Source organism: Mizuhopecten yessoensis, unplaced genomic scaffold (genome assembly GCF_002113885.1).
Source record: "Mizuhopecten yessoensis strain PY_sf001 unplaced genomic scaffold, ASM211388v2 scaffold9309, whole genome shotgun sequence".
In the NCBI taxonomy this organism is placed as follows: Eukaryota; Metazoa; Mollusca; class Bivalvia; order Pectinida; family Pectinidae; genus Mizuhopecten; species Mizuhopecten yessoensis.
Genome location: NW_018407983.1, coordinates 284,250 through 300,974, shown reverse-complemented (window position 1 = coordinate 300,974; position 16,725 = coordinate 284,250). Strand labels below are relative to the sequence as shown.

General features: G+C 35.1%; 1 protein-coding gene across 3 annotated transcripts in view; it reads left to right on the top strand.

The window, feature by feature from the left end:
• LOC110457770 (ATP-binding cassette sub-family G member 5-like) overlaps positions 1 to 13,703 on the top strand; it is a 47,024-nt gene extending 33,321 nt beyond the window's left edge. For all 3 annotated transcript variants that reach the window (XM_021509158.1, XM_021509155.1, XM_021509156.1), the window contains 10 exons: positions 416 to 684; positions 962 to 1,194; positions 2,104 to 2,236; positions 2,967 to 3,239; positions 5,729 to 5,948; positions 8,187 to 8,386; positions 8,776 to 8,914; positions 10,550 to 10,735; positions 12,188 to 12,315; positions 12,622 to 13,703. In XM_021509158.1, the coding sequence (XP_021364833.1) occupies positions 432 to 684; positions 962 to 1,194; positions 2,104 to 2,236; positions 2,967 to 3,239; positions 5,729 to 5,948; positions 8,187 to 8,386; positions 8,776 to 8,914; positions 10,550 to 10,735; positions 12,188 to 12,315; positions 12,622 to 12,788 (1,932 nt within the window). In that variant the 5' untranslated portion in view covers positions 416 to 431 and the 3' untranslated portion in view covers positions 12,789 to 13,703. The remainder of the gene's footprint in view (positions 1 to 415; positions 685 to 961; positions 1,195 to 2,103; positions 2,237 to 2,966; positions 3,240 to 5,728; positions 5,949 to 8,186; positions 8,387 to 8,775; positions 8,915 to 10,549; positions 10,736 to 12,187; positions 12,316 to 12,621) is intronic.
• The last annotated feature ends 3,022 nt before the right edge of the window (positions 13,704 to 16,725 follow it).

The following is a 16,725-nucleotide window of genomic DNA, read 5'->3' as shown; positions in this document are numbered from 1 at the left end:
ATGAAATACATTAATGTTGATTTTTTTAATGTAAATATAAAGACTAAAGTGGATGTTTTTAACATTGATGATGGTATGCAATAGAGCTAAGATCAAACTTTGATCTCCAAGATACTCTATCGCGTATCATCTACGAGATCAGTTTAAAAAGACAGGAAGAAGACAAAACATAATACTGATGTTCTAAATATGAGTTATGCTTACTGAAAAAAACGTAATAATATGAAAACAAGATGGAGGTAATACACTCTACATGTTTCAAAACGAGATTGACTGTTGTTTACTCCCGAATACGAGGGCGGTTAGCCGTAAGAGATTTGTTTCTGATTAGAAACAAATAGAGAATACATTACTGTAATAAACATGCATATAAATGGCTAGACGTTGCTGTAAAATTATCTCTCTGTGTTAACAGATCACCAATAGACGTAATGGATGACCCAAGCATCTTTGACCTCCACTATGTACTTAGTAGCTGTGCTACCATGTCCCCTGACGAGGAGGAGGAGCTGCGCGCGGCACGCCCCACCCTCAACCTCCTCAATGTCAAGTACGAGGTATCGGAAAAGGTCGGGCCGTGGTGGAAGGGCGCCTGCTTCCGGAGGTCAAAATCTAAAACCGTGCTTCGAGATTTCACTGCCCAATTTCGAGGAGGAGAGATAGTCGCCATTCTTGGCAGTTCAGGTGTGGTTTATTTGATACATGTAACAGGTCCTATCAAAGTCTTAAGCGTTGTATATCACTTATAGATTTCTGTATAAACATTCCATAATTTCTTTTTTTTTAATGTAAGGGATTATGGTTTTCTTTCTACTCTGATATCACTTGGGTACTTTGAATCAGTCAGCATAGAATGCTCATGATAAGCCTTTGACAGTGTTATATCAGGCATGATAACGAAATAAAGCAAAATCAACCTACCTTTTTTCATAGATATATATATATGCTTGACTTATCATAGGATCGGGAAAGACATCGTTGCTGGACGTGATCGCATGCCGAACAAGCGGAAAGGTATCCGGCAAGGTTTACTACAACAATTACGAGTGTACCAAAGAGGTCATCAAACAATATGGAGCTTACGTCATGCAGGCCGACCGTCTGTTCCCCAACCTTACAGTCAGGGAGACCCTACAGTACGCAGCTTTTCTTCGATTGCCGGGACGTACAACCTCACAAGAGATAGAATCTAAGGTATATAGGCTGGGTTAGATCATGTAAACCTATTGAGACAGTTATATCCACGTGAAAGAAAAAAGACAGCAAACTCGATTAAACATTAAAAATATGACCTTCCCTGTTACCAAGGCAAACAAATGTACTAATGTAACGGAAGCTGACTTGGTCGATCGTCGACGATCAGGTAGCTGAATTGGTATAGCGTCTGTCTTAAGTTAGGAGGGTCCAAGGTTCGAATCCCGGTCTGGCCATTGCATTTATATTTCACCTTTTACAAAGGTTGCTAGCTTGCCAATCCATGTTACTTCAAGCTTTGGATCGATCGTAGGCGACCAGGTAGTGCAATTGGCAGAGCGGCCGTTGGAGACACGTTCTGGCCTTTGCGTTTCTCCTTCTCCTGTAACACTTATATTTTCTTTGTCTGATGCCTATATAAAACCGACTGGAATGACTTAATACGCGCAGTAAGGAAGCGCTTGTTTAAAATTCAGTTTGCAGAAAGCTCAACAGAGATGGCATATTACTGCATCATAAGGCTATTTCGTCCATGTATGTCTTATCAGAAGTTTTGAAGGGAGAAAAAAATTAATTATAAAGTATTCTTAACATAAGAAAAATACAATGAAAAGACAACATTTTTATAAAAACCTCTTTATAACGTTGCAAATGGGAGCATTTTGACACACAGTTTCTTTTCTAAATTAGTATTGCATACAAACCGTGTAAGAAGAATTATCTTCGGCTACAAGGCCATCACATATTTCAGAGACTGAAAGTCAAAATAATGTCAACCTGCTTGTTTCGTAAAAAATGCTAGCAATGCGATGCGATCCTGTAAGGAAAAGGAACTATATAGATATTTGCCACTTGTCATATCCCATAATTTCATAGTTTGTACATCTGATTTGCACCTTCTTCCCATAGGTGAATAAAGTTATACAAGAAATGGGATTAAAAAACGTGGCGGAGTCCAAGATTGGTGGCACTGTGAATCGTGGAATATCTGGTGGAGAACGGAGACGTGTAACCATAGCAATACAACTACTCCAAGATCCAAGTAATTACACAATCTCAAATCGATTGTTGCCACCCAAAACAATGAGATTATGATCTAGATTCAGTTTGGAAAAGCACATTTAACAGATGATTTTGACAAAGTAATAAACAGCATGGTCTAATAGCCTTTCCCCCATGAATTTGCTTTACGTAGTTTTAAAACAACTATATCTGTGTTGTACCAGTGTTAATTCTCCCGTTGAAAATTCTGCTATATAGTAGACTGATATAATGTAGATTCATTGCACTTTTTAAGAGTGGCTATTGTTTTATATAACGTCCATCGGCACAATTCGCCTTCCCATCCTTCATTTTAACCAATTATTACATATTGGTTTTGGTGGGGCATTATGCTTTTAGATAAGGTAACACAAAAAAACGCTTATTTTAAAATGTGCTCGCCATATTGTCTGGTTATATATTTTAGTGCTCATATGGAATCAATTTTGATATTTAAGATAATTCATAAAGCATGAAATTCAATTCATATTTCTGTTAACGTAGATAATTTAGCAGTGATTTTTTTAGCGTTTTTGTGTCTGAAATATTGGACAACATTATGATGCGATCATTGACATTTCTGTACATTGTACATTGTACATGGATAATGGGCTAAAATATGAGTGTATTTAAATAAAAACTTCTCCAGTGTTTGGTGATAAAAACGATTTAACATTTAATTTATGTATGTAAAGGATATCTTTACTTCAAATATTTGGTAATTTTCTCAGAGATACTGATGCTGGATGAGCCTACAACAGGCCTTGACAGTTACACGGCCAGGTACCTCGTATCCAACCTAGCCGACATCGCCCACAACAGCGGCAAACTTGTCATTCTCACCATTCACCAGCCTCGTTCTGAACTCTTCAAGCTGTTTGACATGGTTTGCATCATGAGCATGGGGGAGCAGGTTTTTCTGGGCAAGTCTAGCGAACTCGTCGACTACTTTGGTCAAATTGGTCACCCCTGTCCGACGTTCGCCAACCCTCTTGACCATTATAGTAAGCTGTTTATAATCATATCTATAGGATATACGTACTTCAAATCTGAATCATTTACACGTAGCTTCAAACTTGCTTCAATCGAAATTTTGGAAGGAAAACGTTTACTTCTAGTGTAGTTAATTGTAATTCAAACGGGTCAGAAACCAGACAAACCAGAACGATCGAAGTGTATTTTCATTTACATCCTGCCATAATAAAAGTTCATGACTGTAATATTTTGGAAAATAAAATGTTTCCAGTTTCATGTGAAAAAAAGTCTTAAATTATTTTCAATCTTGCTCCTTACTTATAGCACTGGCGATTTGGGACATATCAAAATAATACATTTTCTACTTGCATTCACTCTTCACTTTATAAAACAAACGATTTTAAGCGTCATTGCGTTCATAGCTCTATGAACACCGTTGTCGTTGTTATATGATCAGGTTAAGTCGTCGTCAGTACACATGTCATTTTGACGCTTGACAGTTCACTTCAAATAACACTGCATTAACGTTAGAAGTAATGGTTTAATTGATTAACTAAATCGAAACGTTTTCCAATAATATCATTTCAATTACAATATAAACACTAAACACATTATTAAATTTTATAAAAGGGGGACAGCCACGATTTGTTTGTTATAATCTGTATATTGATTCAGGATCAATAAATGCCCGCGCTAGTTGTAACCATTATACCATTCAACCTTTGTAAATATTGCCAGGATAATCTGATGGCCTAGAGGCAGACAGTCACAAATGACAAAATCATGCATATTACGTCACCCAACTTGACATCTATGTTGATATTACCATGTGTTTATAACCTAACACTACTCGTTTCACCATTTTATATCTTATTTCGCATTGATGGAGACTGGCAAAATGCAGTAAAATACATTGTGATGAATAGCGAAGCTGTACATTGTGACAGATACTAAAACAGTAGTTACAATTTATATTCAATTCGTCAAAAGGCAATAAAATGTGATGATTGATAACCAAACGTTGTGTCAACTACATGTACAAAAATTTCATTTTCTATAATTCAAGTTAAATGGAGATTTGAGTCTTTTAGAACGGTTTTTAAACTGTCATATTGTTACTTCCACCTACTGTTCAGTTACCGACATCATGTCAAAGAGAACATTTAAACGATTGTAATGATGACTTAGGTTTTTGTGTTACGATTCGTTATTGTGATCGATAGTATATTTCACATAAATGTGATTCGCTTTATCTCTCTTTATTTATTTGTTTGTACGACTAGTTATCACGATATATAACTATTTTAACTTTTATCTTACCATATATTATGATTGATAAATATATCTATTTATTCCCACTTAAGAATATGTTTTTAATATGCCTTATTCATAATCAATTGAAATGTTAATATAAATGTTCACTATTGAGATTTCGTTGTAATAAAATGAGATTTTACATTAAAGTGTGATAATGGTTGTGTTCCGTTCCATGTAACAGTTTATTGTATACAATCACTCTTTCTGCTGACCCTGAAATTAACTATCACGTACTCTTGTTAACGCTGTATTGAATAACAATGATACTTCTCGTTGCCAATACCCAATCCTTCCTGGTGACTTTTTTGTATTAGTAACTCCTTCCTGATGATACTTGGTACATAACAATGCTTTCTTCCTGTTGACACTTAATCAGTGGTTTATGAATGTTGACACTCGAACAAATATCAGTTTTGTCTTCCTGTAAACATTTGAATATAGACCGTACGTCCCTTTATATTATGTTGATACGTGATTGTATAGCGTTAGTGAATCATATAAATATAAGTCGATGCTATATGAGTAGTATGTAGTTGATTATACAAAATTCTTCATTAGTGACATATCATTGTAAAATAATGATGATTTTACAGTTTGTTGTAAACAAAATGACCTTTTTTGGTTAACGGTTGCATAACAATGATGTCTCTCTGTTGACGGCTGATTTACGAGTAACGCTCCTTCTTGCCCAGTTGATTGTATAATAACGATGCTTTTTTATTAACGGTATGCTTTGTTGATGGTAGTTTGTATAACAATACTGTCCCAGTCCAATTTAAATGATGTCTCCCTGTTGATGGCTGCTTTAGAGTTACGCTCCTTGTTGATAATTGATTGTATAATAACGATGCTGTCCTGTATACGATATGTTATGTTGTTTTTGTTGACGGTTGTTTGTGTAACACTAATGTCCCCATCACATTTAGATGATGCCGCTTCTGCCGGTTAATTATAGTGTACATTACAATGTTTCATTCCTGTTGACAGTACCAGTATTTAGCTACTGTTGACTGCATTAAAATGATGTCGCGCCGTTGACATTTGATTGTATGAAATGATGTCCTTGTGTGACAGTGATAACGCACTGTTGTCAGTGTCTCATGTTAGAGTGGTGCACTTGTTGACATTTTATTATATTATAACAATGATGCCGCCCCTATTGACAGTAACTTATATTAAAATGATGTTGTTCTGTTGACAGTTGACCTGGCAAGTGTTGACAGGAGGAATCACGAGAGTGAGTTTGACTCAGCCACTCGCGTGAAGGCCTTGGTTCAGACCTTCTCCATGTCTGAGATCCACAACGAAACACTTAACATGGTGATGGAGGAAACCATGAAGCCCTCCACGCGCCGCACGCTCGTGCTCTTCTACAAACCCCGCCCACCCAATATATTCCGAATCATAAACGCTCTCGTTGGGTAAGTTAATTAGACCACACACTTGTTGACACCTAGCCTGTTTGTGTCCAAAATCAATAAACACTTAAAATTATGAAAATGACTTCATCCTGTGATTAAGTGATATTAGAAATTTTCCATTTTTGGCATGTAAATTACTTTAACACGAATATAAGAGAGGTGAATAGATTTATATGTAACAGTAGATTCACCTGTTGCATTGTGCTCCATCTGTTAGGATGTATTGTCTTCAATATTCAAAAATCTGATCCAAGCTATCATTTCAGTTTATTTCTTGCTTAACTCTTTATGTACGGTGACTCTGTAGTAGACCATTGTTAATAACACCGGTAGATAATTATTTAAGGGAAAAGAATAGTGGATATAATGATCGAAATGTTTTATTTAACTCATCAATATAATAGCTTGAATTCGATCAATGATTTCCCCATATGACATAATACAAAGCGATTTTGCAGCGTTTCTCACTTTTACTATTATTCCTTTTTTATCGTCTTGTTCCTCTTGTTTTTGTCTTATTTGTCTAACGCCAATTGGTTTCAGAGGATTTTTATATTGGTAAAATACTTACAAACCTTCCCTAGATCATTGGTTGACATGAATAGTTGTGCGTAACACGTTTAACTTTCTGATCGAGCATCAAGCACGACAACCGTCGCCTATAGTTAATTGACACATGTATGGGTGTACGCCAAGGTGATGCCATCGACCCCGCTCTCTGTGTAATTTGTCTCCAACTTAGTGGTAAAGGGAATTAAGGCAATGTTAAATCTTTCCAGTGTGTCATGGCGACTACAGAGATAGTTGTGGGGACTTCTGTGACGGTCCTAGTTACAATTAGAAAACGTTATTTATTTCTTCATTGTATTAATTATATCGGATATCTCTCTCCGCTTTATAACAAAAATTCAACCAAAGGAAAATAATGCAAGAAAATGATCATGTATCTTATCAAAAAAAAAATGTTGGTGTAAAAACCCAATTTTCTTTCAATTCATGTATACTGAGAGTATTTAGAATATTGGGGTTTTGAACTGTTATCACACAGCTATACAATATACATGTATATATATTTAAAAAGAATACCCATGTATGTATGACAATATTAGTATTGATATTAGTAATTGTCTATACAATATGATATAGTGTTTGCTGTGTGTACAGAACAATCAATAGCTATGTATTACGACAAAATTAGCTATAAAATTATCCTGATGATTTTGCCTCGGGCTTGTAGAGAAAAAAACAACTGTTTGCTATGAAAGTACTATATTCACTGTCTATATTGCCTATGCAAGATATCTATGTATATCAAATCTAGTAGAAAGTATAGCTATAGGTGAAAAATGTTTTACCATAAAATGTTGGGGCAAATAACTACAAAGAGATTGTTATTGCTTCAGGAACGTTTTTAATACTTTGATTTTCAGTGATTATACTCTGTCTGAAACCCACTCTGTGTGGTAATATTTGCCTACTCATGATAAATTAGAAATTTATATTTCATTGACAGAAATGATATCCCTTCTGATACAAAAACAATTGAAAGCTTCCTGTCACGCGGGTATATACAATAATTTTATAACATAAATCCTGAAATAAATAATGTGGTTCTATTTTAAGCTTTGTCTACATTCCGGATAAGGTGTTAAGGACACGACTTGTTACGATGTGTTGTACCTGTCACCAGGTGTGATGTCGCCATGATTACCCTATGTATAAATCGAGGTCTATCTCGTCAATCAAACTGCATACTGACGTGCACACATTACTTATTTAACTTAAGCGGTCGGATGTGATGTTAGATTAATATGGATGAGGTTTCTAAAACCACTTTAATCTCGATGCATGTGTTTCCATTTTTAAATAGCATGCCAGGTCATACCGATTCATCTTGTCCATGCTTAGCACTTTATGACTAGGCCGATATTCAATAGTACTTTCTGTATTGTATTGTAGCATTAATTTTCCCATTTATCTATTTATAATATAAGCCAAACGTGGTTATAACTAACCTTATTTCAAGTTTATCTATCGTCTTTGACTTCAGGAATGTATTGTCCAAAAATGAGAAATAAACATTGTACTGGTTATTTCGGAATTTCTATTTTCTCTTTAGATCATCAAGGTGGACACATTCAGGCGCCACATGTACCATCCGGTCCAACAAGAGTGTTTTATATAAGTTTTATAAAAGTTAAATTTTAAATTCACGGCATTTTTGTATTTTTGTTACAGTCGAATGATGGTAAACCTTGGTCGAGACCGGACGATCTACATCAGCCGATTGTTTCTCCTTTCACTGTTTGTCCCTTTTATCTGTGCATTCCTGGGCCACATGAAGACCAACCAGGAGAGCATACAGGACAGGGTGGGTCTTATGTACCAGTCCCTTAGTGTGCCGCCCTACGTCGCTATCCTCAACGGGGTGGCTTTGTGTAAGTGGTGTTCGAAAACTAATAAATATTTGCAATAATGAAATACCGAAATAAGTGGAAAATAATAAGTTATTATTATATAGTTATTTATGCTTTTATTCACAAATATATTTTTACTATTTTAATATTCTTTAAGTCAACATAACAAATATTTAAAAATCCCGTACAAACAAGCGTTAATGAGCAAGTTAAATACTTATGCCATCCAACTGAATAAGGATGCATGAATCAATGTATCCATCCTACACTGATGCAATGAGTGTAAGGGCTTCCATAAACAACATCGCACATATTAGAAATTAAAGTAATTATTGTTACATGTAATCTTGGAACCAACTTTTACTATGCTCAATGTAAACAATGACTGACACTACCGTTCGGTATTTTAGTTCCGCCCATGCGCGACATGTACTACCGAGAGACGAGAGATGGACTCTATGGGACAGTAGCCTTTATGATAGCCTACGTCCTACATATCGTACCCTTTACACTCTTCGCAAGCTTCATCTTCAGTATCATCGTATACTGGTATGTATACAAGATTGTCAATTATAGTCGTTTATAACACCATCTACACAAGGTTTCTTACAAACTTTATAGTAAATTAACAAGGTAGTAAACAGTAGTTGTTCATAACTTCATACTGGTAGGTATACAAGGTAGTAAACAATAGTTGTTCATAACTACATACTGTTAGGTATACAAGGAAGTAAACAGTAGTTGTTCATAACTTCATACTGGTAGGTATACAAGGTAGTAAACAATAGTTGTTCATAACTACATACTGTTAGGTATACAAGGAAGTAAACAGTAGTTGTTCATAACTTCATACTGGTAGGTATACAAGGTAGTAAACAGTAGTTGTTCATAACTACATACTGGTAGGTATACAAGGTAGTAAACAGTAGTTGTTCATAACTTCATACTGGTAGGTATACAAGGTAATAAACAGTAGTTGTTCATAACTTCATACTGGTAGGTATACAAGGTAGTAATCAATAGTTGTTCATAACTACATACTGTTAGGTATACAAGGAAGTAAAAAGTAGTTGTTCATAACTTCATACTGGTATGTATACAAGGAAGTAAACAGTAGTTGTTCATAACTTTATACTGGTAGGTATACAAGATAATAAACAGTAGTTGTTCATAACTGGTACATGTATGTATACAAGGTAGTAAACAGTAGTTGTTCATACCTTTATACTGGAACATGTAGGTATACAATGTGGTAAAATATAGTTGTTTACAACATCGTCTACACAAGGCTTGTTATAAACATACAAGTAAATACTAGGTAGCATAATTGTAAAATTTAGTTGTCATCATGTACACAAAGATTAGTTTAAACATACTAGTAGGTAAACAGGGAAATAAAGTGTAGTTGGCTATGGTATCATCTACACAAGACTTGTTATAAACATACTAGTATATTACAAGGTAGTATAATGTAATTGTGTGTAATATCATCTACACAAGACTTGTTATAAACATACTAGTATATTACAAGGTAGTATAATGTAGTTGTGTATAATATCATATACACAAGACTTGTTATACAAGATACAAGAATTTCTATTTAGAATCTTTTTTGTAACAATGCAACTTTAGCTCAGAAGAGCTATTCTTACGACTATAAACATACTAGTATATTACAAGGTATTATAATGTAGTTGTTTAAAACATAATCTACACAAGACTTGTTATAAACATTCTATTATATTACAAGTTATTATAATGTAGTTGTTTATATCTTTGTCATCTGAACGTTTGTTATGAACACACTGGTATCCATTAGCACTCGTTACTGGTCAGGACACAAGGTCACTATACAAGATGCTTAACATACATGTTACACGTAGATGCCAGAATCTTCAAAAAAGAAACATATTTTCTTTTAACGATAAAAAGGAGCGAAAGGCGAGTGCGCTTTCAGCTAATACACCCTCCTTATATATAGCAAATATTATTGTCAGATGGCAGTTATATGTTATCATTTAAAGCACCATCAAAACATTTAACAAGTTGCTTGGATATATAAGTTATCGCTCATTGATCACATGTATTCTAACTTACATTCTGTTTATCATTAATAAATTAAAAACTACTATTGTGTATTGAATTGATTTGAGTTGACGCATGCGTGTCGTTGTCTATTGCCAGGGTGACGGGACTGTATCCGGAGTGGCAGAGGTTCGGCATTTACTATGCCGTTGTTTTCGTGCTGCACCTCGTAGGGGAGATAATGACAGTTGGATGCATGGGCGTGTTCCAGAACGCGCAAATAGCTAACAGTACCATCACTCTAATTCTCACCGCATCCCTGCTGTTCTCATCGGGTCTTCTCAGGTAGTATTCTCGTTCTCACGTTGTCCTTACAGTTCTCGTCAATAATGTAATATACAATCACCCCATTCGGAAAAGTAACCTTAAATACGTAAGTCGGTAACCAGTTTTTTCCCTATTTGTTCTCAGAATCATAACTTATGATATACCATTATTATAATTCTAACACTAAGCTGTATCATGCGTAACATATCATACATTTACAAGGCAAACTTGACATATGCACAAGTATGTTAGAAAAACCAGTCGATAATAGCACATGTATGTGCATTGTATACAAAATTAGCTGAACTTGAAACGATTTCATTCAAACTAATAAGTCGTTTAGTTACCGCATGGCACATTTGTATTGCAATGCATGCTTCCTCTCGACATTAATAATTTCATTCTATGAAAACCAAATCAAACTGAAAACATTATAGATTAGTTTCCTTGTCCTATGCTGATGTGAAACTTGCTGTCATGGAGAACTGTAACTTCTTTAGACACCGTGAAATCGATTCGTTTACACTTGCTCCAATATGATTTATGTTAAACGATTATAATATCACAAAATGATCGATCTCCAGAATGACTTTCTGTCTGCCACAAAGAAAATATTTTTTACTAGCAACCAGGGTGTTTTAAATGTATATTAAATGTGATTAATTTAGTCACTGTAATTAATTTGATACTAACCATACACTGTATCAAGTCAAGTCAATATAAATCCCAAACACGGATGATTTCACGAAGTAGTAAAATCAGGGTTAATCAAAGTCTCAGGGGGAAAAACCCAGTAATTTAAGCTTTAATTTGTATCATTAGCATTGCATCAATGCGATCCAGCAACACGTAATATGTACTTATGGCCGAAAAACAGCTGTTCATAAGGATTCATGTAGTGTCCCAGACTAACTGTGCTACAATATCCAACCGGAAGTCAAAGGGAGGTTACTGTTAGTACGAAAAAATCCCAATGCAATGGGACAGGAATCTTTAGATAAAAACGTCATGCGCTACAATTATGATAGAGCTGGTGTATGCGATATTTGTCCGGTTTTTATGTTATAATTGATATAAGCCTCAAACTGCAATCAGTTATAAGTCTTACTACACTCCACGTACATAGCTGATGTTTGATCGATGATTTCAAATACCTACTTGGAAAGGATTACCTTCTCTTTCAGAAACTAAACCGGCCTTAGCAATACAAAGGCATGAATTCATATTGACCAACATTTTTTTTTCCTGGCAAAGCTGACACTACACGTTATACTGATTATATGTCTATACTGATTATATGTCTATACTGATTATATGTTGAACTGTATCTCTTACCTATGAGCGGTAAAGCTCTAAGTAAAAAGGGTTTGAATTGTTTTGAAAAAAGTGCCTTTTTTGTGCTGCCTAGATAGAACATTATTTATGCACTACACATCATTACTTACTCTTTTTGCAATGTGTGTTACACAGGAGCCTAGAGAGTATGATTGAGATTTTCCACTGGGCTGCCTGGTTCACTATTCACAAGTACAGCACGGAGGTATTAGTAGCAAACGAGTTCCATGGCTCCAATTTCACGTGCGCGACTGGCCCAGGAGGTAGGTATTGCGTTGATACATATGCAAATACAGTCTTGCACTATTGGCGTCAGATCTAAACGTTTTTCTGTTTAAGTAATCTGTATTTACAAATTAAAGAAATGTGATATCTTCGATATGTACCTCCTACCGTTCAAAATTTGTATCTTTTTAATTAACTTTTTATCAATTACTTTTCTAAAAATAATCAATTATGAAAACGTGACATTTAGCAGTCTATACATTTACGTCATATATTAATCTGTTAATGTTTCCAATCCGAAGATTATTTATTACTCTAACCAGATGTTGTCTCCCCTTTCACAGCGGCGCCGTGTCAGTTTAGGACAGGCGATGAATACCTGGAGGCATTCTACCCGGATGCAATCGACAACTTTTACCGGAACTTCGGAGCTATTGCGGGTTTTATTCTCTCATTCCTCACTGTTACTATAATCGCTTTCAAAATAAGGGGAATTCCTAATCTCAATTAATGTTCGAAACTGGACACAATAACACAATCCATATCAATTTAAACATTGATGGGGGGGTTTCATAAAATGGTATAAGGATCATAAACATTTTTTTGTCTCAAACTATATACATATTGTTCATACCACATATTATGGTTTCATGTATCTTTGTCGATGAGTAAAAGTGCCGAAGTCATTGGTGTAAATTTCGACCTTTGACAGATATGATAAATGACTGCAGACATTGCATTCGCAGGTGTGCAACGTTACAAATCATTGCCTGACGTTGAATGACTCTCGAGATGTAAAGACAACAGAGACGTTGATTTAGTTGTGTTACAAGTGCTAATAAAATAATTTTAGTGGTAAAATGTACAAAACTTTTGCTTTGAAAGATTTTGCAAATAATGTTTTCGTAAATATGTACATAATTGTTACCGTCATTGACCGGCGCTCGAGCAGGATCTAGAACAGTGATTTTTTGTATATAAAATATTGGCGGTGCCAGTCATTTACATGTTGTGATGGAGGACCAAGTCATTTATATGTTTTAATATATGAAGTAGTAATTTACCTGTTCTTCTGACGGGACTAGTCATTTACATGCTATAGTACAGGTTTTAGTGATTTATCTCTTATGATGGAAAGACAAGTAACTAACCTGTTTTAATACAGGTAATAGTGTTCTGTCTGTTATAAAACAGGTACTAGTGATTTACCTTTTATAGTATAGGTACAAGTGTTTTGTCTGTTATAAAACAGGTACTAGTGATTTACTTTTATATTACAGGTACATGTGTTCTGTCTGTTATAATACAGGTACAGGTGTTCTGTCTGTTATAACACAGGTACGACTGTTCTGTCTGTTATGATACAGGTACAAGTGTTCTGTCTGTTATAATACAGGTATAAGTGTTCTGTCTGTTATAATACAGGTATAACGGACTGTTCTATCTGTTATAATACAGGAACAACTGTTCTGTCTGTTATAAAACAGGTACACCTGTTCTGTCTGTTATAAAACAGGTACAGGAGTTCTGTCTGTTATAATGCAGGTACAACTGTTCTGTCTGTTATAAAACAGGTACAACGGTTCTGTCTGTTATAAAACAGGTACAACGGTTCTGTCTGTTATAAAACAGGTACACCTGTTCTGTCTGTTATAAAACAGGTACAACGGTTCTGTCTGTTATAAAACAGGTACACCTGTTCTGTCTGTTATAAAACAGGTACAACGGTTCTGTCTGTTATAAAACAGGTACAACTGTTCTGTCTGTTATAGTACAGGTATAACGTACTGTTCTATCTATTATAATACAGGTACAACTGTTCTGCCTGTTATAATACAGGTACAGGTGTTCTGTATGTTATAATACAGGTACAAGTGTTCTGCCTGTTATAATACAGGTATAACGTACTGTTCTTTCTGTTATAATACAGGTATATTTGTTCTATCTGTTATAATACGGGTACAACTGTTGTATCTGTTATAATACAGGTACAACTGTTCTGGCTGTTATAAAACAGGTACAACTGTTCTGGCTGTTATAAAACAGGTACAGGTGTTCTGCCTGTTATAATGCAGGTACATGTGTTCTGTCTGTTATGATACAGGTACAAGTGTTCTGTCTGGTATAATACAGGTATAAGTGTTCTGTATTTTATAATACAGGTACAAGTGTTCTGCCTGTTATAATACAGGTACAACTGTTCTGGCTGTTATAAAACAGGTACAACTGTTCTGGCTGTTATAAAACAGGTACAACTGTTCTGGCTGTTATAAAACAGGTACAACTGTTCTGGCTGTTATAAAACAGGTACAACTGTTCTGTCTGTTATAAAACAGGTACACCTGTTCTGTCTGTTATAAAACAGGTACACCTGTTCTGTCTGTTATAAAACAGGTACACCTGTTCTGTCTGTTATAAAACAGGTACACCTGTTCTGTCTGTTATAAAACAGGTACAGGAGTTCTGTCTGTTATAATGCAGGTACAGGTGTTCTGTCTGTTATAATACAGGCACAACTGTTCTGTCTGTTATAAAACAGGTACAACGGTTCTGTCTGTTATAAAACAGGTACACCTGTTCTGTCTGTTATAAAACAGGTACAGGTGTTGTGTCTGTTATAATACAGGTACAACTGGTCTGTGTGGTGCAATACAGGTATAACGTACTGTTCTATCTTTTATAATACAGGTATATTTGTTCTGTCTGTTATAATACAGGTACAAGAGTTCTATCTGTTATAATACAGGTACAACCGTTCTGTCTGTTATAATACAGGTACAACCGTTCTGTCTGTTATAATACAGGTACAACCGTTCTGTCTGTTATAATACAGGTACAACTGTTCCGTCTGTTATAATACAGGTACAAGTGTTCTGCCTGTTATAATACAGGTACAACTGTTATGTCTGTTATAATACAGGTACAACTGTCCTGTCTGTTATAATACAGGTATAAGTGTTCTGTATTTTATAATACAGGTACAAGTGTTCTGCCTGTTATAATACAGGTACAACTGTTCTGTCTGTTATAAAACAGGTACAACTGTTCTGTCTGTTATAAAACAGGTACAGGTGTTCTGTCTGTTATAATGCAGGTACATGTGTTCTGTCTGTTATGATACAGGTACAACTGTTCTGTATGTTATGATACAGGTACAACTGTTCTGTCTGTTATAATGCAGGTACAACGTACTGTTCTGTCTGTTATATTACAAGTACAGGTGTTCTGTCTGTTATAATACCGGTACAGGTGTTCTGTCTGTTATGATACACAAATGATAGTAACATATACTAGTTTTTTACATTTTATAATCCAGGTCTTTTATAATGCAGGTTTAGTGTGAATCATTTAGTAAACAGATACTAGTCATTTACCCGTCATAATGGCGGAACTAGTCATTTACCTGTCACAATTTCGGAACTTGTCATTTACCTGTCATAACGGCGGAACTAGTCATGTACCTGTCACAATGGCGGAACTAGTCATTTACCTGTCACAATGGCGAAACTAGTCAATTACCTGTCATAATGGTGGGACTAGTCAGTTACCTGTCAAAGTGGCGGAACTAGTCAATACCTGTCACAATGGCGGACCTAGTCAATATCTGTTACAATGGCGGAACTAGCCATTTACCTGTCATAGTGGCGAGACTAGTCAATACCTGTCACCATGGCGGGATTAGTAACCCGCACTAGTGAGTTAATATGATAAGCGGACTGTGATAACGTTTAGTTATATTTCCTAATTGCCATATCCTGTCAGTATGATGGAACCTCGTACATCCGGAAACTTCTTTTTTTGGAGGTTTACTGTCAGTTGGTAAAAAAAAATACGATTGCGTATTTTGTGACTAAGTAAAAAGCAAAATATTCTAGAATTTTTTTAAAATCAGTTTTGGTAAATATAAAATGTTTTTTGGTTTTTTGATATATCCCCTGTCTGAAAAAATCAATTCCTTTTCAATTATACTTTGATATATTTTATAGATCATACTTGATTTTAAAGATACTTACAATTCTGGTTATACACAATGTTCATTATTCAAGCAATTTTATCTAGAAACACGAAGTTTCCGAACGTAGAAGGTTCCTTTTTATACGCATTCAGCTATTGTGTTAGTTTTTTTTATCTCTTGTCTGAAACATATCAGTGAGTGTTTTAATATATTTAACTATTTGTCAATTAATGAGAGTTAATGACCAACTGACGACTGTAACAGTCGTCAGTATGTTGTTGAGAGATAAAACAGGTATATCGTGTAACTGAACGAGTATGATCACACGTCTCCATAGTAACACGTGACAAAGGTTCACTAGAACTAAATGATTGAAAGGATTATGTTCTGTGAGATGGAAATGTAGATAGTATTTTACATATCCCCAATATCTCTATGATTATGACACTGGGTGGTCGTAGGAGAGATATTGTATCAATCTGTTTATAGTTGT